General features: G+C 39.4%; 1 protein-coding gene across 7 annotated transcripts in view; it reads right to left on the reverse strand.

Moving 5' to 3' along the window:
- Positions 1 to 2,174: 2,174 nt before the first annotated feature.
- Positions 2,175 to 21,136, reverse strand: part of HS3ST5 (heparan sulfate-glucosamine 3-sulfotransferase 5) — a 205,335-nt gene continuing 186,373 nt past the window's right edge. For 6 of the 7 annotated variants that reach the window (XM_076333453.1, XM_076333452.1, XM_076333449.1 and 3 more), the window contains 2 exons: positions 8,434 to 8,572; positions 2,175 to 3,925 (listed from right to left, as the gene is read on the reverse strand). In XM_076333453.1, coding sequence (XP_076189568.1) covers positions 2,995 to 3,925; positions 8,434 to 8,540 — 1,038 coding nt within the window. In that variant the 5' untranslated portion in view covers positions 8,541 to 8,572 and the 3' untranslated portion in view covers positions 2,175 to 2,994. Of the gene's footprint in view, positions 3,926 to 8,433; positions 8,573 to 13,498; positions 13,600 to 21,136 lie in introns of those variants that run through there. The other variant, XM_076333455.1, reaches the window with a different exon arrangement.

The raw sequence follows: 21,136 nt of genomic DNA on the forward strand, positions 1-21,136 counted from the left end.
CTCCTGAAGACACAAATACCATAAGGTCAGAACTTCTCAAACCGGTTATGAATACTGCAGCAAAATCCCCATTAACCTAGGAGTGTGCTTTGGGTGCTGTGTTGGATCCATGTATTAAGAACCAATTTTGAAATTTTTCTCTTCACTAGGTAATGTCAAAAAGACTTGAGGACGTTGCACTGAAGACTCAGTGAAAGTGAATCAGTCTCCTGCTCTTTTAGGCTTCTTAATACATTGCAATGCCTCTGAACCCTCTTTCCTCCCCTGCTATTCCTGACTATTCCTCTGTGCTTTTTTGAACCAGATTTGTCTAAGATATCGCCTACATTTATCCATGTGTCTCCAAAATTGCAAATCATAAGCTGGAGTTAAGCCAGCTGACTTTAACAGGAATATGCGGTCGTGCCTGTTAGATCACAGTCTCTGTGATTTTTCTGATCAATGCAGAGAGATATTAATTTCAAATGCATATTTCATGCTTAGAGGTAACTTTGGCCTAATTTGTCCCTTTCATTGAAAATACATCTCAGCCTTCAGTCATAGTTTGTAGCCAGGACTATATGAAGCCAGTATCACCCAAAGCCATCTGCAATCTGTCTGCTCACCTGAAGATCGTGCAAATGTTAAAATGGATAAAATCTCCTCTTTGAACACTATTAGGTGAGTTAAATGTCTCAGCCTTTATGTCTGGACGTGGGCAGGATAAATGGCTCTCATACAGGAAAACAGTGAGTAGTTATCGTAGCTACTGCGGAAATTTTCACATATGCTCTACCGTGTTGTGTTGGCAAAGCTCTGAAGCAGCACGAAGAAAGGGCACATTGCTCACAGTGCTACCACATATGATTAAAGATACAGCAAGACAAGTAGCAATCTCTCACAAGAGATTTAAAAATCACTTATTTAGAAAACCGATGCTTCCAAATCACTGAGCAAGATAAACAGCCCACAGGGAAAACTTGATCTTATTATAATCTGAACTACCAGCTACTCTGCTACTGTAGCTCAGAATATTCAGATGTTCTGGATGCCTTCCAAAATATGTGTCCCCATCAATCTTTAGATGTTGGTTTTAAAGTGGTTGGCTTGCTTTCTTTTTCTTTTTCTTTTTCTTTTTCTTTTTCTTTTTCTTTTTCTTTTTCTTTTTCTTTTTCTTTTTCTTTTTCTTTTTCTTTTTCTTTTTCTTTTTCTTTTTCTTTTTCTTTTTCTTTTTCTTTTTCTTTTTCTTTTTCTTTTTCTTTTTCTTTTTCTTTTTCTTTTTCTTTCTTTTTCTTTTTCTTTTTCTTTTTCTTTTTCTTTTTCTTTTTTTTTCTTTTTCTTTTTCTTTTTCTTTTTTTTCTTTTTCTTTTTCTTTTTTCTTTTTCTTTTCCTTTCTTTCTTTCTTTCTTTCTTTCTTTCTTTCTTTCTTTCTTTCTTTCTTTCTTTCTTTCTTTCTTTCTTTCTTTCTTTCTTTTTCTTTCTCTCTTTCTCTCTTTCTCTCTCTCTCTCTTTCTCTCTTTCTCTCTTTCTCTCTTTCTCTCTTTCTCTCTTTCTTTCTTTCTTCTTATTCTAAAAGACATTTTTCAGTTACTTTTATTCTTTCTTATGAATCTTTAAAAGCCATACAATCTATAAAGCATGAAAATACTAATTTCCTGAATTAATTTGATGTCACTAACTGAATGGAAACATGAGCTATATGTTTATACCAGGAATAACCACACTGTGGTTGGTTGGTTGGAGCTGGTGCATATGTTACCAGATAAAAGCAGAGGTATCACAACTGTTTTCCTTGACTTCTGAAACATCACCAGCTTTCGGTGATGAAATATCTATAACTCTTCTTCTGATCTTTTTTGTCTGTCTGTCGTTTTGGTTTTAATAGTGGCTCTGCTTTTCTGATATACCTACTTACAGTAATCTTTTACGGTCATTCTTTAGCCTCACGGGCTACTGCAACTGAATTAATTATAGCAAAGTGCTGCAATAGAACAGCAATAATGTTCTTCGAGGTGTGTATTACACCAGATTCCCAGATGGATGAGTTTTTTAATAAACTCAGCTTCACTGCATGTATCAAGTTTTCTCAGCTGTCTAGAAACCAAGTTTACACGTGCAGCTCTCTCACATATTTGCACATGATTTGTCTGGGCTAAGGGACCACACTGATGTACATCAAGCAAAGGTGAAAGCCATTGCACATGTAGGTAATTTTAATCCATTCCATTGTTAAATACCACAATAAATTTAATTTTCACAATAAATTAAATAGCCATATTCAGTTTACAAAATAGAATTACTTAGTGTGAAACCAGTATTTACAAACATTGTACACTATGTACACGATGTTTAGCTTTGTCGACACACAAGCATAGAAGAAAAAATTATTTGACTTTTTCTGACACATGATTGACATGCTACAAGTGACACTATGGTCCATACAATAAAACAATAGTGCAAACTCACCACAGGAACTCTGAAACAATGTAGTTTGTATGAGATAAGATATTCATTTCAAATAATAAGAAAATAGTACTATCCACTCTCATTGTAAAAATTCAGCACTGTGTTTAAAGTGTCAGTATTCCTTTAGCAATATACATACCAAGTATAGCCTGAAGATTATGCTTTCTCACAGCTTCACAGACTTTTGACATGAATTTTTATGGCATAAACTAACATTCTGCTTAGATCAATAAGTATGTCACATAAACACTTCACTAAGCGAGAGGAACACTGACCCTTTTAACGGTGTCTGACTTTATTTCCCTAAATACCTCCTTTCCCTTTATTATTATATCTTAAAAGATGCAACTATGCTGACAGTAAATTTATGTTAGTTACTACTCTGTAGAAAAAATTGATCCCACCGTATATTTGGTCACACACTGCATATGTACACGTATGCATGAAAAAAAGTTACTTTGACAGCCATGTCTATGAAAAGTGCATATTTTAGCAGAGACATTTATTGCATGTCTCAGGTGCAACGGAAAGTGTTGTATGAAGTTTAGTTTAGGGCCAGTTAAATGTCCTCCCAGTGATCTGGTAAAATTTTTGATTAAAAGGATGAAAGAACTTGCGCAATTTGGTAATGACAGAGGTATCCACCTCTGGATGGATGCGTCCCTTGCTACCCGCCAGGCACTTGTTAAAGACAATGTTAAATCGCAAGCAGTAAAACCCTCTGGTGGCATTGAAGTATAAATTGTACTGACTTATCCTCGGGGGAAGATTTAGGAACTTCTCGACCAGCTGGAGTTCTGGCAGTGGTTCTGTGATGAGCCGGTCTCCGTCTACGATATGAAACTGCTCGATTGGGAAGTATTTTAACCATCTCTCCAGATGTTTTGTGTAGATGCTGGTTCTCACCGCCTTATACTTAGTGTTCACTTCGCAGGTGTTAGGATCAATAGCCAGCTTCTCAAATTTGTAGTAAGTTTTGTTCTTCCTTTCCTTACCTTCCAGCACCTGAGTGTAATCAGAAATAGCTCTTGTGGTAGGTTCCCTGACAATGATCAATAATTTGATAGATGAGTTCATTTTGTAAATCCTTTCAGGTACTTCCTCAGTGATAAAATACGCGGGGCTTTTCTCAATTGTTATTTGATGAGGGTAAGAAAAAGGCATTTTTTTCCGATACCACTCAATCCCCTTGGCATAGTTCTCGTCGTTGTCAAAGAAGTGAATCTCTTGAGAAGCTTTGACCACTGCAGGGTGAAGGTTCAGCATCTCCAGCAGTGCTCGGGTGCCTCCTTTCCGCACCCCAATGATAATGGCCTTGGGAAGCTGCTGAACCAGATTGTGCAGTCGTATTTGTTCCTTGGTGGCATTGCCCTTTCGGAACTCGTGGAGCAGCCCTCGCTTGAACTGCAGAGCTCTCAGTGGGATTTCGTCCTGGCCACGGGATCCAAATCGACCATCAATGGGACAGAGGGGCTGCAGTCTGCAATCAAAATAAGAGGTATTTGTAAAAAAAGGATATCTCTTAAGGCAAGTTTTCTGTCACGCTCATGGAAACCTTTTGCAATTTAATGTGATGTGCCCATCTTTCAACTTTTATTTTATTCTGCCAATGATTAAATTGTTTGCAAATAGTTTGATTATTTATTCTGATGTTCTGCTGTGATTTGGCTGAATAACTCTTAACTCCACCCTTCTGCTCTTTTCAAGAATAGGGACTATGATTACTGTTCTCGGGGCTTCTTGAACCTTGCTTCACCTCCCCCATTGCTGATTACTTTGCCATTTCTTGGGCAGTTTTTAAAGCATTCTAAGATGAATTTTATTTAGTCATTTTGATCTGAAAATCCAGTTCAGTTAAGTCGTCTCTTTCCAACAGTTTTCCTATTCTAGCCTGAATTCTTTCCTGTGCTTCCCATTGTGTTGACTCTATTAATTGCTGATCCAAAGTTGGTCTCTTTAGGGAAGAGGAGCAAAAGGGATGAAAAACAGCTCTCTAGGTATCACCTTTCAATATTTCCCCTCCTCTTTAGAAGATGCCCGGTGACAGAACCAGGAAGACTAAGGTTCTGAATCAGGCATGATTAGCAAGGCACAGAAAGAATGGCAAGAAAAGATTTTAAAAATGCATTTATTGCATCATTACATCAATGATTTTCTTGTCATCACTTATGTACCCTCCCACTGAACCTCATTTTGTGCCTTACTGTTTCTTCTTTTGCCCCTGTGTTTTTGTGCTATTCTTTTATATTCAATTGCAATTATTTCACCTATTTTCTACTTTTCTAATGCTTCCTTCTTGTGTTTGATGTCACTAAATGCAAGAAATGATTCAGTAAGAAAAATGTTAAAATTTTGCTACTACAGAACCTTGAATAAGCCCTCACCTCCACTCCCAAATCAGCACTTTGGTCATTATGCAGGCCAATATATTGCACTGAAGATGAAATTGGTGTGTAGGGAGAGCTTCCAAAGTCCTACGGAAAAATATCATTAATAATTATTTGGAGAGCCATGCTCTCCAAAATTAAGGATATGTAAGAACAAAGGTTGCCTAGGCAATTTTAATATGAGCTCACTGTGCATATATATTATGATACGGTTTTTAAATTACATGGCCACATGCTATTATTTTTCACAAGACCCCTGCCTCAGCCAGTATACCAGATGGGCAATGCTCATTAATAGCTGTTTAGGTATTCAGTATTTATTCTAGTTTCTCAGCATGTGGCCCCTCACTCATTTACTGTATATTATTCAAACTCTGCTTTCAGGACAGAATTATTTATTTCTTTATGGCTTTTCCATCCATCACTGTTTCCTTGATTATCCAGATGCTGAGAGATATAGCCTGTCCAGACAGAGCCGAAGAAACAACCCAGATGACATTGCTGGGTTCACATGAGCTCTAGCTAAGTCCTGCAGACTAATTAGCAGGTGTGATGAGAAGTGAGTTCCTGTCGTTATTTCTTTTCTCAAGTTTCCACTCTCTTCTTTTCCTTTGCTCTCTGCCATCTACTGAATAAGAGCCTGACTTGGTCACAAAGACCGAATCATTGCAATGCTGATGCAAACCTGCCAATAAAAAAAAAAAAAAAAAAAAAAAAAAGCAGAAAGCAATGTCTTAACTTGACAGTGGTACAATTTGCTCAGACTGTGGTGTGGCTGGTAAGACAGTCTTTCTGCAGCAGCAAGGTGGCAGTTAAAAGCATAAGAAACAGAAGCTGCAATTGCTGTCTCTGTTCTTCTCTTCCCTCTCCTTCTGTGTATTTGTTATTTGTTTTCAAGCAAAAAGGATTCCACAACAGCAGTTCCAGACCCATCTCAACTAATTTTATATTTTTTTCTCAAAAAGACAGTTAGCACTGCCTTCAGTGTAACACAACAGCTTGTCAAACAGGGTGGTTTCCTTTAAAAGTAAATAAATACCCAAAATATCCTCTAGCCTAAGGGAAAAGATTGGATGTTGTTAAAAGTCCTTCCTCAACACTTTACATTTCAGTTTTTTCACTCTTTCCCCTTTCTTCTCTCTCTAAATAATAAAATATATCCTTTAAAAGATCTTGGCAGTGGTGGTACTAAGCAGGCTGTCAGATCTTGGTAGTTGAATCCCCAGATGTAACTATTTACGTTTATATCACAACATGTTAATATTTTTGATTCTGGGTCATTTTTCCATTAAAATAAGAGTCCTTTGCAAAGAAAGAGTATATGACTCTTATTATATCACTGAATTTGCTCTCCCAAAACAGGCAATTTCTCAAACTGCTACAGTAAAACTCCACAAATATTCTTCTTGAGAAAACCCACCATAGGACAATTCATCTCAGGGAACTATATTTTTGACACATTTCAAAGCAACTAAAGTACGGCTGGGCAATCTTAATGACAAGCAGCAGTGCTGTCTCTCCTGATCCAGAATACTTGCTAATTTGCTTCCAATGGAGGTGTCACACTGGCAAAGATTACGAGTCTAGTTCCAGCAGGAGTGGTTTGGAGCATCATAAGCAGGTGAGGAGGCTCCCCATACTGCCAATGAGAGAGTCGGACAACTCAAAGACTGGTCCAGATCTTCTCAAAATTGGCAGGCACAGAACCTGTTTGAGCTTTCACATGTGAAGCAGCTCCATGCACTCAGGATCTGAAGAATGGTGGCCTCCCCTGGAGGGAAGTGCTCAACTTATCGGACTTTATGACTCAATGAATCAGATAAGCTAGTGATAATTTCCCTTTGGGCCTAAGAAAACTCAAAACATTCCTGTTGAAGAGCCTAATCTCAGGCTATTAATTGTGGGCCATCCTCAGGTCTCTTCTTCAAACTGGATCTGCATAAATTAAGCATAAATGAATCTGGATTGCTTCCTGAACAATTAGTTATTCCAATGTCTATTGAAGCCACTCAGTGTCCTTTTATTGACAGATTCAACAAGTTTGGACTGTGCCCTAGTGCTGAGGCAGAAGAACATTTCCAGTTAATTCATTTGTGTCTCATTCTTTCTAGTGCTTCCTTTGCTCTCTTTCATAACCAGTCCAAATAAAGGGCTGCTTTTTAGCAGTGTGGTATTTTTCACACTAGGTAATCCAAGAGAATGAAACTGAATTTTACTGCCATTGGCAACATTATATATGAAACTGGTGGAATTCACTGCCGCAGGAGGTCAGCGAGGCAAATACTGTGGTGAGATAATTTTATAGCCACCAGTAAATTCTGAAGATGTGCAAGCATAGATAATAGCATAAGGTTAATTAGATTTCACGCCTCTGAGCATAAAATATACTTTTGCAGGAACCAGTAAGGAATTCTACCTCCATTTACAGAATCACATTAGTCCCAGTGAAGTTTTCACCTCTGAAGCATCAGAGATGCTCTGACTACCAGGGGAAAGAAGATATAAATTCTGGGGCTTAATTTGCAATGCACTTGGTCCTAGCTGAGTACATGGTCTTTCTCTTCTTCTGGAGTGGATTTAAGCAGCTGAAAAAGGCACCCAGTGACCTCAGATGGAGCTCAACATGACCTAGCAATGGACACTAGGTAGCTCTGTTTTCAACTGACGTTCCATGCGCTGCATATTCACACAGCATTTTGTCACAATTTTGAACTCAACTAATATTTTCCATCATTTAAAAGAAGAACACTAATAGATCATTAGCACTGGCAAGCTGTCTACCAGCTTCTGGAAATCTTGAAGTCTTGTTTCATTCATTCTTTTGAAACAGCTTTTTTTTTTAATCCTGTCTTTGTGTAGCACCTACCAGAGCAATCCCAGGCCATTTCGAAGGTAACAGAAAGAGCAGTGTCAGTGCAGGTAGCACTACTGTTGCACGGTCAATAACCAGTCAAAACTCAGTCTGGTCAAAAGTGCCAAATACTCTTTGGTTTCCTCTGCTGGATCTTCTACTGCTCTCCAGGAAATCACTTGCAGAGAAAACCCACTTATTTAGCACATTCAGCTCCAGAAAATACTGGCTAATTAACATAGTTAAAATTCTCAAACCCTGAAGCAATCTTTCAAGTGAAATAGCATTCAAAACTTGATGAGCTACTCTGCAGGCTCATACTTAATTTTAACTACCACTGTAGCACATTTATTGCTTGCTCATAAATTTAGAAAAGACGATATATAAATACATCATAACTGCTTTTCTGAAACTAGAGGTCAACACACAGATGCACACAGACAAAAATGAGCTACTGTAATGGCATTTTTACTGGATGCTGTTTTATTTCTTCTCTGAAAACCAGTGCCAATGTGCTTAGAATACAAATGGACAGACAGAAACACTTTGACAGGGATGACCCGTGACTATTTTCCTACTCTCTTCTCCAAAGGGGAGGAAAGAACAATGAAAACCAGTACTAGAATAGACAGTCTTTCTGTCTTTCTATACGGGAGTAGACACTAAAATAAAAAAAAATCAGAGCCTTTGAGCAAAAACAGACAATCTGAGCCCATTTCTAATTAAGAGAGCAGCTACTTAATGACTTACCTATCCAAGCTCCCAACTCTGGCAACTAGATATAGGAGACTTCCAATAGCAAGGCTGCCTAGCACAAAGAGCTTCTGTCTCAGCAACGCCTGCTGTTTGAATAGCATGGCCCTCCATCAATCTTCAGGACTTCTTCAGTCTGCAGAGACAAGAACACATAAAACACTCATCAGAAAGCAATATGCAGGGTAATGTTTAATCAGTTGTTGCAATTGATTAAGCCACACTTGCAAAGTCTTTTCAAACTGCAAAATAAGTAGTTAAAACTCTTTTGTTTGCTACTGTTTTTCTGTCCCACACGGTAACACCAGGCAATGTATCTGGGATAGGGTGATAGTTCTGGAAGCGACAGTTCAGCTACACCCACCATTACTAGGGCTGTCTGATAGCCACACTCTGGGTCTTGATGGTGTAGAGGCTTGTATTGTAATAGGATCTCTTTTTAGGTAAATATGTTTAGACTTTAAGCCCTTCAGAATCAGCCTGGGCTAGATTTCAACAGAGATTTAAATACTCTGCTGCCAAGTGAGGCATCAGTAACCAGGCGTTAGACTTGCAGGTCCTGTGCACACAGTGTGTGGGGCCACATTTACCGTGTCTCTATTATTATTAGAGTGCAAGCTGGAGAGAAATCTAAAGCAGTGTATTTCTTGATCTGTGCCAGCAAGCCCCTGATGACAGACCTGGGAAACATTTAGCTGGGGTGGGCACATTGATCATTTTTTGACACCAGTGCATCTTATCAGCTCTCCCTGTGCTGGCTGTCAGCTTGGGCTGTTCTGTGGAGAACCTCTTAAGCACCTCATCTGCCTGACACCAGCCTTGGCTGTCACCTCAGGACCTGATGGGTCACAAACTGGCATCCTTGAACTGAGCATGCCTATATCCCCAGATGTCAACAATACCTAAGCATAGATTTAAATTTCCTTTTCTGATGTGCACCAAAGACCATCTAAAGCCCACAAATGAGCTTTGCTTCAAATACTTTAGATATTAGGCAGGCATGAGTCAAAAGATGTGACCTTGTCCCAAGAAGGTTGAACCAGAATAACCAGGAGGTCCCTGGGTAAGGTAGAGGGAAGCGCTGAGTAAAACTGTCTTTAGCCTGACTCTTTCAGGCATGAGGTTTGTGTTCAGGACTGCAGACCTGTTTAGGAGACTCAGAGCTGGATGCCTAAATACCTTCTTACAAGAACTGAGGAGAAAGATCAGTTTCTCCTTTCAGAGCACAGCCAAAGATGATGCGGTTCTTCACTCTCTACTAATCCTGGGCTTTCTTATAAATGTACAAGAGGCATAAGTTCAAATCCTCTCACTGGCTCAGGGGATGCAAAGCCACATCGTCTACCTACCAAATGAATGCTTTAATCACCAAATTGATCCTCTTGACATAAAAAACATAAATATAAACTGGAATCACCTGAACTACTCATCCATATTCTCAGTCCCTCAACAAGGGAATATTTAATGTATTATGGATTAGTTTCAACAGAAACTGGTTTTTTTTTTCTGAATTTTGACTAGACTTATTTTGAACAATTTTTGATGTCAAGTTTCTTATGTTTTACTACTAGTAAAGCTCCTTTTGCAGCTCACTTTCTTCTTTTCCAGCCTTGGGACTTGCATCAAGCAAGACTGGGATAGCTTATTATAAGCATATAACTATATACAGAAGCAGAACAGGTAGCGAGAGTGCAAGGTGTGACTGGCCACTGTTAAACAGAGCCTGCAAATGTTTCTTTGTCCTGCCCATACTGTTAAATTTTTGGCCCAGAAAGCTCTCACCAGACTCCAGGATACAGTTTGGGAGCTACTACAAGCTAGGGACCATTCCCAATAGATGACATGCATGCAGCCTGCCTGCCTTAGTGCTGGCTGAGTTTAATGGTATGGATGCAGGTCACTTCGTACTGGTTGTCTTCAAGGGTGGTAGAAGAGTCATTCCAAAGCACATATATTTTACCGCTAGAGAGAAAGCCTTTGTAAGACCAGCCCATCATCTCTTGATAAAAGAGCCATGCAACGTTGGAGCTCTGAGTCTGACTGAGTCTCTAACACACTTCTGGTGTGCTAATAATAATACTAACTCCTTATAAAGCCAGGTCATAGCTCAGGATAACCTATCATACAGAATATATTGCTTTTTACATAGATAAAAGCAACTCTATAATAAGAATTCTTAGATAAGATCCTTATTGCAACAAGAATCATATAAAACACAGAGTAAAAGGAGTTTGCAAAGTAAATACAGAGACAGAAGAAGTATTATCATCCTTTAAAAAATAAATGAGGAGCAGAGGTACAGAGAGATTAAGTGATTTGCTCAAGGTCACGGAAAAAACCTGTAGCACCAGTGGGATTCAGTATGAAATGTCTGAATTCCTATCTAGCACCTTAACTACATCATAAACTTTTGCCTTTTTTGTGGTATACTTTTTCTTAACATGGAAAAATAAACATAAAAATGACATATAAATGAGGAATTCTAGACATTGAGCAAGGCAGAAATAATAGCTGAAGCTCAATTATTAAGAAAAATGCACAGATACTATATCTCTATGTTGATATCCTACTGCTAATTACTTTTTAAATTAGTTAAAAAAGAGGAAAGAGAAGGACATGATGATGATGGTGATGATAGCAAATTTTCATAGGTTTCCCATTTTAAATTCTTCAGTGCTGCTCTCTCTAAATAAAAGTATCACTTCAGCATTACAATTGGTTCTGAACTTAATCTGTCAGAAAACTCTGTACATGAAACTAAAGTGTTGTCCACATGTTCTCCCTTATACAGGTTCTTAGACCCCAGTTAAGTGCTACCTGCAGGCCTCACTAAGGCTGTGGAGGTCATCAGGACATAATGAAATCAAATTAATGACAAGCTGTTTCCTGAAATAGATTCCACAAGGTCTCGTGCCCTCAGTATTCATGTTCGCAATAAGATTCAATGCCAAAAACCCAAACCAACCCAACCAACCAACCAACCAACCAAAAAAACCCCAAACCCAAACCAGTTCCATTTGCTCTGTGTTTGCATGTACGTGAGTACAGAAAATTTTTCCACAGAACAACAGGTACTAAACACCCACTAGAAATGCAAATGTAACATTATTTATTTGCTTGTTTCACTTTTGTTATCACTTTCAGCATCTAATTTAAAGTCCACAGAAGGAGTTTTATTCCAGAGAGGTTGTGGCCTCTACAGTACTTTCCTCAGAAGTTAGGTTTTTTCATGAAAAGAAATGTAGAGAAATAATATCTCAGCTTCAGAAATGGCTGCATCTTGCAATGGATGTACTGAGATAGCTCTACGTGACAGAGGAGAGGACTGAAGAAAAACTTCTATTTAATACAACCAGAATGTGATTAAGGTGAAGGTCCCTAAGGCAGAAATGTTGCTGGAGACTAACATGGCAACACTTAAATGACATGGAAAGAAGAAATGAAAAGGAAGAAATGAAAATTCTGGGACCCATTATAAGCTGCACAAAGTTTTCTATAAGGAACACGTACTTTTAAACTTAACAAGAAGCTGGAAGGCAAGATAAAATGTAATCCAAAGTGACAAGATTTTAGCAGTTATTTGAGACAAATAAGGGTGTTTTAAAAAAAATGTTGCTCTCTGTTAGGGACGACAGCTGAACTGGCGCACAAACTACTGACCGATACAAGGATGCTTGGGAAAGCCGCAGGCAGAACTCTCCTGGTAGCTGGATGCTGAACGTGGAACCTCCTACCAAAAGAGATGACAGTATACTGTTGCACATCTCCAGTGGGCTTACATCAGAAATACCTATCTTTAACAATCTAGTTATGCATACCAGAAAAGTCCCTTCCTGGATATCCAAGAGAGTCATGATGCACAAAGAAAAACAGAAACAATTCACAATGTGGGATGCATAATTTCTAGAAATGAGAGCGTGTGCAACATCATGTAGAGAAAAAAAATGTAATGCACTTTGTGATTTCAGATGCACAGCTGATCTAACTTGTTAGATTGACATGGTAAAGTTAGATAAAGAAGCTTCATTTAGCCCTAGAAAGTAGCTTTATCAGCATATTGATGTGAATGCCTCACCCAACCCCATTCCCCATGTTTCCACCCCTGCTGGTGAGAGGACTGGGGTTACTGAGTGAATTGCCAAGAGAATACAGTACAACTATGTAGAACTGTGCTGATAATACCAATTGAAAAACAGATGGACTATTCCTGACACGATGAAGTGATCATGGATAAAGGAAGATATTGCATGTGCTGGCCAAATAATGTGAATTTTCAGTGAACTCTTGTAAAAGTTAGTTTTAGGTTGAAGTTAGGTCAAAGTCAAATGAGTAGGAAAAAACAGAAAAAAGCATGCCGATGGTATTACTGATAAAAGTCTGAATTTGATAACACCATAAATTGTGCAGAAGCACTGAAAACAGAAGCTGTTGCTATAATCACCTGTTCCAAATAAACAGACAATGAGACAAGAAGATCACCAGGAACTTGTTTGAAAATGATCAGAGGGAAATTTTTGGACACATGGAGCAGAGGTGAGACGATGCTATTGATAAATGAATAGCATGTGGTTGATTATGGAGAGAAGTGTAAGAAAGGAAGGTAACATATAATCCTTTGGTAAACAGACTGAAGAGATACAGTCTTGACGGACTGATGTGATTAATCAAAGTGAAGTACAAACCACAGGCAAATATGCACAAAGGAGGCTGGAAAAAATAATAAATAGGAGGCGTTTTTTTAGTTTAATTTATCAATCAGTTTGCATAGATTTTTTTGATTTTGCACACCAGCAGGGGTCATCTGTTGACCAACTAATATTTGTCTTCATACACTGCGAAAAGATCTTCGAGTTTATGTGGGATTTAAATACAGTGACTGAGAAAACAAGTCAGGGAACTGATCACTTGGCACGTTTCCATTTCTCTTGATTTTGCATTATGTTTCTTGAATGTTAACTACAGCTTCTTGCATTTGTCACTGTGAGTAAAATTCATACAAATCAAGCACAGACTTTTTCTGGGGTAGGAAATCACATGGTGTTTTGGAAAGGAGGGAATTTACCCCTCAAATTGTGTGCATCAGCTCATCTGCTCATGAACTTCTTCATGGTCTGGCTGGAATAGCTGGTCATGCTCCTGCTCCTTCTTTAGCCTCCTCCAGGTCCTCCCCTTCCCCTTGTGCTGTCTCACCACTGATGAAGGTCTAGGCTAGTGGCAAGGAAAAGATACACTCTCGCTGTACTTCTTCCCCAGTACTCTTCACTTCAGTGGTTTAATTGCAACAGTACTGCGGCACCATGTGGACTGTATTAAAAACCTAGAGTAATCATGATAAAGCAGAACATGATTTTTCATTAGAGAGAGGATTTTTCATTCCTAATAGCATTGAATAGCCTAAGAACAGACAAAATTCTTCCCCTTTTTGACACAGTAAAATGAAATGGATAATGGGAACTGAAAGCTTTGAAAATACCGTTTTTCTGAGGGAATGGCAAAGTGCTGAGCCTGCAGAAATGGAATTTGGATTTAATTTTTTTTAATTTTCTGTAATAGTTCATATTTTTAATATCAAAAAGAAATTTAATTCTGATGTGTAATCACATCAAGCTGCCCTTGAAGCCAGTTCTTTGTGTGAAGAAGTGGTAAGAGCTTTCTCCAGAAAGGCTACTTTACTCTGGGAGACCATCCACAAAACCAGCATCTGTATGTGGATGCTGATTCATCTAGTGGATACTAGATAAGAAATCGTATGTTCCTTTTACAGAAGTTAGTACACTATCAGTGCTGAAAGAGCATTTGTGATTCATAATCCCAAGCCCATCAGGGCTGGCTTGGGTGATACACCCAGATATCTGGGTTCTCTCAAGCCTATCAAGAGTGGTAATGGCTATTTATTTAGTCCACTGCTCACAGGACATTTAACTCCAGACACCCTCAAGACTTACCTATCCATAGTTTTACTATCTCTAGGTAGCTACTGTGTCAAGTGAGAACAGTACAGGCCATAACCAGCTCTTTATCACATTCCTTTCTCAGCCTGAGGCCTTTTTTTCTTTTGCATCTTACTGAAAGACGTTGAGCAAGATGGTGTTGGGAAGAGAGAAACAACTCCAGAGCTCACTGTTGCCTTTGCCGTGCCCTGTGCCAAACAGATCTGCTGCCAGATTGTCAAAGTAGTTAGGAATCTCAGATGCTTTGATGCCCTTGAGGTCTCAGACACATCTGCTTAGGAAAACTGCCTTATTGCATCTGAGCCGGCGAGGCAGGCGGCCGCGTTCTGCTGAATGATGACTAGGTTGCCATGATCCACGCTTAGCTACAGTGCTCCAGGAACACTTCCAAGCACATAGATCTTAATAGGACTTCATTAGTCTAAAATACAGATGCCTGTCTCCTTGCCAGCATCCTGACTATATTACCCTGTACTGCTCTTCATAGAGCACGAGATTAATCTGATAGGGTTGGCCCTTTTCTTTGAATTAATGGTGTTTCTCCAGCTACTTCCCTCCTTTTCTTCTGAAAGAATCACCTTCCTTCTCTGCTCCATTTCTCAGGAATGGTGGAGCTGATAACACTAAGATAGAAAACCTGTGGACCTGCAATTCTGACTGTAGAAAGTTTATAATAGATACTAATTTCACAGCCTTCAAAAGAGAATACCAGCCTCATTTCTTACAGCTGGCATTACAACAGCTGCAACCAAAAATAGCAATCAAAAAAGAAAAAGGAGATTGAGGAGCAAAATGCGGTGAAATGGAAGAGAGGGGAGGAATGACTGCAAAAGTCAAAAAAGAAATCATAAAGGAAGGCCAATAGCACTGCCACATTAGGAGTAAGCAGTTTGTTTTTCAGCTCTGGCAAAGACTTAAATGAGAAGATTATGAATCCTCAGAGAGAAAGGTAACCAGGTAGATATCCAGAGATTTCTTCTTCTGCCCTTCATTTAGTGTACTTCATTTAGAGTAATGAACAGTTTCACTGCATTGAGTGGGATATGAAGAAGGCAGGGAGGTATTGCTTAATATGTTTCAGCATTAAGTAAAACCGCATCTTTTCACATACTTGTAATTTTAAAAATTCTTCAAGTCATGCTTGCAGACTATTACTCCTTTTTTACCCTTTCCCAAATAATTTCATACCTGAAATAAGACAAATGAAAGACTGTTTGAAGGTTCTTTAATTAGTTAAAACCTGACAGATGATTTAAGTTAATTCTCCTCTTAGCTATTATGGTGGCAAAATATGATGGCCTCCGGCAGCTCCTTACAGCTCTGTTTTCTGTGACTTTCCTTTAAAAAAGCAGCAAAACTGACTTAAATGCAAAACATTACAAGGAGTGAAAAGCATTCATGGGAAAACTAACAGCAAAAACTTAACCAAGCTGCAAATATATTTTGCTGGTACACTGCATTTACAGTAAAAACCACCTAAGTAGATTTTCCTCATGGCTTTTACTCCCCAGTGAGAAAAAATTCCAGTGTATGAGGTAACACACCCACCCACCCCTCTGTGCATATATAGGCATGTTATAAAAAAATAATTTGGGTGAGTCTGAACATTTTTTTGGAGCCTAATCTTAGTTCTTGCTCCTCAGGCCAGACATGCTGGCTTAGCTACGCTGCTGCCAACCCCCATGCTATGTGTGCTGCAGTAATACCTACCGCCTGCACAGCTGTGTCTTGCTCTGGCTGCTAAACTGGAGTAAGCAGCAGTGATAAAAGTCCTTGTTGTGGTTTAACCCCAGCCGGCAACTAAGCACCACACAGCCGCTCGCTCACTCCCCCCCCAGTGGGATGGGGGAGAGAATCGGAAGGGGAAAAGTGAGAAAACTCATGGGTTGAGATAAGAACAGTTTAATACTTGAAAAAAAAAATAGTAACAACAATAATAAATTGTAATGGAAAGTAAAACAATGAAAGAGAGAGAGAGAGGAACAAAAGCCAGGAAGGAAAGAAAAAACCCCCAAAACCAAGAGGTGATACAACTGCTCACCACCCACTGACCGATGCCCAGCCAGTCCCTGAGCAGCGGTTGCTGCCCCCAGCCAACTCCCCCCAGTTTACGTACTGAGCATGACGTCACATGGTATGGAATGTCCCTTTGGCCAGTTTGGGTCAGCTGTCCTGGCTGTGCCCCCTCCCAGCTTCTTGTGCACCCCCAGCCTTCTCAGTCAACAGAGCATGGGAAGCTGAAAAGTCCTTGACTTAGTATAAGCACTGCTTAGCAACAACTGAAATATCAGTGTGTTACCAACATTATTCTCATCCTAAATCCAAAACACAGCACTGTACCAGCTACTAGGAAGAAAATTAACTCTATCCCAGCCGAAAGCAGGACAGTCCTTTTTCCTGCTATTGATGAAAATGACCAGGTGCAGTGAGATGATATTGCAAAATACTGCAAGACAACTAAATATGATGACATCTTCTTGTGGTCCTGTTTCTTTAGCTTCTGTGACTCTGTGATCTGCTTCTTATGTAGCCTCAGCTTCCTCTGAGTGTCTTGTAGAGCAGGCGGTTTTCTCTTTCCCACCCGCATATCTTCAGGTAGATCAATTGCTCATCTCTTTTCTCTTGTCCAAACTCATATTCTGGACTGCCCCATTACTGATGAATAGACATCACAATGTATAATATGGAGCACCTACATTCATTCTGAATCGGTAGCACCTCTGTCTTTTACTCAGACCCTTAATCTGAGACATATTCAGCTCAGGCTAGTCTCCAAAACCTCATATGCAAGCTAAATTCCATAGCTCCTTTCTGCATAAATGTCCCACAGATGTAGTCTGTTACATACTTATACATCTAAAATTTTTCCATGGGTTCTTTTCACAATTTTATCTTAACTACTGTGGTGGTCTTTTCTCTGGCCTTGACAAATATAACTGTGCTCTATTCACATCCATTCTGAACAGTGCTGCAAAGAACATTCTTCCAGCCTGTCTGTCTGACCACACCACATCTGTCTAGACACCCTTTTATTGTCTTCCCACTTTCTCTGTCATACCTTTCTGTATATTTCTGTGCCTGGGTACTCCTGGGGGAACAGGGAGAAAGAGCGTTTAAAAACTTGACCCCAAAGACCACTTAGTTATTTTTCAGAATGCAAAGTCTAGGTGCTTCCCCTGTAAGTCCTGACCACAACACTTCGCTAAGTAGTGCTGCCTATTTTAATGTGGAAATCTAAGTGAAAATATCAACACCAGTTAACCAGGGACTTGTTACAACACCTCCATGAGAGAGGGAGACCTATTAACAGTTTTCTCTGAAAATGAGAGAGCTGTGATTTTCTGCTGTGCCTGTGTTTTAAAGGCCAATAATACACTGCTATACTGGCCCGAGTGACAGCTCACAGCCCCCATCTGGGTGGAAAAGAAAGGGGAAACAAGAGAGACAGCTCATGTCTGCAGCAGCCAGGTGTTAGAGAGCTGCGCAGTGCCGGAGAGTTCCCCCTAAATGAGCTCTCTGCTCACTAAGCAGTCCTGCTTCCCTTGCACAGCCCATTCATCTTCCTCCCATTGGGCAGCGTGAGCTGTAGAAGGAACTGCTGTCTTGGGGCTGTATTCACTCTCTCACATGCAGCCAGCTTGGCAAAAACGCCTGCTCCATGGTTTTAAATTGAAAAAATAAACCCATAAAAAGTCAACTGAAACCTCTTTGCACATGCTTTACTGGTGGGTCTCTGTGGCAAGAAAGATGCCAGCAGAGAGAGGTATGTGCTTCTGATCCTCGCTGGCAGACACACCTGAAAAATTACAGAAGGGCTGCTCCTCTGCTGGCATGAGATGCCTTCTCTCTCTGTGTCTTTTAAAGCAACTTTTTAGAGAATACTTTTCAGTGTACTATTCACAGTCCTTATACTGATTTCATGCTAATGCAGCTTGATTGACTTGGTGGACTTAATCTAACTTGAGCTCCATGCAATAGAGGGAATCTAATCCTTTCTCTATGGGTGCTTATGCCTTAGTATCACTTTCCTAGAAATGTGTTTAGTTATTAATTTTAATTTTGTTGTGTTTTTTTTTTCCTGACCCACCATAATGACAGTCACCACATGGACTGTCCATACTTTTGGATACAGACACATTTTGCCTGCATGGTAAAATATGCTAGAAATGATGCCACTAGAAGAGGCTAGAAATGATGCCACTAGAAGAGGCTATCACTTGTTTGCCATATAGTTAGTGGTGATCAGTGAAAGAAGAGAGAGAAGCAATGGATCTAGCTGGATGTAAAGCTCATGTAATTTATCCAGGAACTTGAAATAACCTCTGGCCTATGCAGTTCACGTTTGTAGTGGCCATTAGTCATGGTATCTGTCTGGTTTGGCTTTGCTCCTGATGCTCACTTACAGAACCTACATACTAATACCTTTTTGGGATCATGGGCTGGCTGCAGCCTCAACACTGACTATTTTGTACAAATAGAGAAAACTGTAAAATAATCTGCACAATTCAAGATATATTGGTTGGGTGAGAATTAACCCCAGAATATCTTAATGTTTTGTTTAATTGGCTTTGAAGTACACAAAAACACCTCCACATGTCACCTCATGTTCAAAAGGACCTCATATTTAAAGCAACTGCCATATAAGTATACAATAAGGTTAAACTAGTTCTGTTTGTCTATGAAAATATAGGTCCTAAAGGGTCCTGCTCACAAATTGTGTAGCTATCAGAGTGAGTGACATCTTACAAATGTCTCGATAGATGGAGGAGTTGATCTAATAATGAAGAAAAGAATACTCACAAATAATTTGTTTGTCATTTGGTGGGGGAAAAGAAGAGTGAATAATTTATTTGGTCAATATTATTCAATCATCAATAGAACTGGTAGAATAATTTATAAATTTACTTATGAATAATTTATTCATCAATTGATGGTAGGAGGAAGTTAATGAAGTAAACAATATTCGAATAACACTCAACAGGCTCTCAGAGGCAGGCAGGACAGCCAGGGAGGAATTGAGAGAATGGATCCCTTTCGTCAGCCTCGTGACAGCCTGTGCATGAGCACAGGGGATCACCGAAGGGCAGCTGCCCTGTAGCTGCTTCTGTAGCTTGCTGATAGTAATCACTGTCTTTCCCATCTAGCCACCCAGGACAACAGATCCACAAAGGTGCCCTGAGAGCGCTGTGTGATTTCTTTGTGTCTTTGATGACTGTGGGAAGCTGTTTGGAGAGTCCTTTTCTGGTGTTCCACCAGCTTCTGCTGTGATCGCTCAAGCCAGACGCTGCTTGCTCTGGCATGTGGCAGCAGAGGCTGCGGGGTGCCATCTCAGCCTTTCAGCAGCTTGAAACTTGTCACGCAGCCGAGAAGTGTGCTGTGCTCTGCTTGTGCACTCAAAGTAGGAAGCAAAGGGTTTCCCTCAGAAAGCCACAGGACACTGTCCCCTGTTTCTAGATAGGCTGCAAAAATAAAAATTAAAACTCCAAGGCGTCTTAGAGAAAAAAAAAATCTTAACAGCTTAAACTATTTCATGTTGTATCCTTAAAGGGCAAATCATCAAGCTACTCAGATCCACACCAGATTACAAAAGTCTGGTTGTGCAACTGAATTGTGCTGTCCCTGAAATCAAGCAACAAAGTGCTGACGTGCTAAGAGTTAAAAATAACCCCCTTCCCCACCATGTCTTTTCAAAATAAGATTTCACAGGCTTGTTACTGCGACTGTCAAAATCATTTCAAGGCAATTCTTATCCAAATGTAATTTTTAGATTTGTTTAATTTAGTAATATCTTTCCAATGTGGCTGTGTGAGGGGGAAGTTTCTTGCTATGTAATGCATTCAAAAACATCCCACTGCCTTCAGATAGCATCCACTGGTTTGTTCTACTGCAATTGAATGAATCCGTAACAAATCCAGTCTGAGCATTAACCGAGAGCCACAACAGAATACTGTTAATAAAAATCATCCCGAAATGGCTTTTGTTGTGTTATAACCTCACATTGTAATAGCTGTCATAAAAATACAAATATAAAGTAGGCATGAGGATGTGAGCAGAAGGGTTTTTTTTCTGTTTTCAGTGTGCTAAGTTTAATGGTGATATATGTGCAGTTTGGGATGAAAACAGATGCCCTTTATGAATAGACTAAGTGGAGGAATCAGCTGGCTTATCTTCTCCTCTCAACTGCTACCAGGATTTTTCCACTCTTTATTCCTTTGTTAACTATAAACTGTAAGCACTGAAAATCAAAAAATGAGAGAAAGTTTATGAATTATACACGGTCACAGAGTTTATTAGTGTTCCATGCTCATCCTCTTGGGAGTCACTGGAGGAAGAGCTTTGAGCAATTTCCAAATTTTCAAATGGGTTCTCCATTTCTTTATCTCATTCAGCTTTTGATATGGTACATCAATTATTTATCAGGACTACCATTATTTCGTTAGCTTGCGGTGTCCTCTGGCACCATGTCTGCAGAATGATATTCATTTTGCATTTGCAATTACTAAACTTAAAAGAAATCTGTTAATTCTTCCTATATTCAGCTCTCTCGTTTCACAGAATGATGTGTGAAGGACTGAGATGTGAACAGAATTTCATTTTGACCTTGAACCCTGATTACTCTTTTCATCCTGCCATTTCACCAGAAGATGTAACTAAAGTTTATGTAAGAAATATTTCTCTTTTCCTTTCTCTCTCTCTTTTTATTTTTTTAGGTGAGAAGATGGGATAGGAAATAAATTTTTTCACATCAT

The sequence above is a fragment of the Aptenodytes patagonicus genome, chromosome 3 (assembly GCF_965638725.1).
Source record: "Aptenodytes patagonicus chromosome 3, bAptPat1.pri.cur, whole genome shotgun sequence".
In the NCBI taxonomy this organism is placed as follows: Eukaryota; Metazoa; Chordata; class Aves; order Sphenisciformes; family Spheniscidae; genus Aptenodytes; species Aptenodytes patagonicus.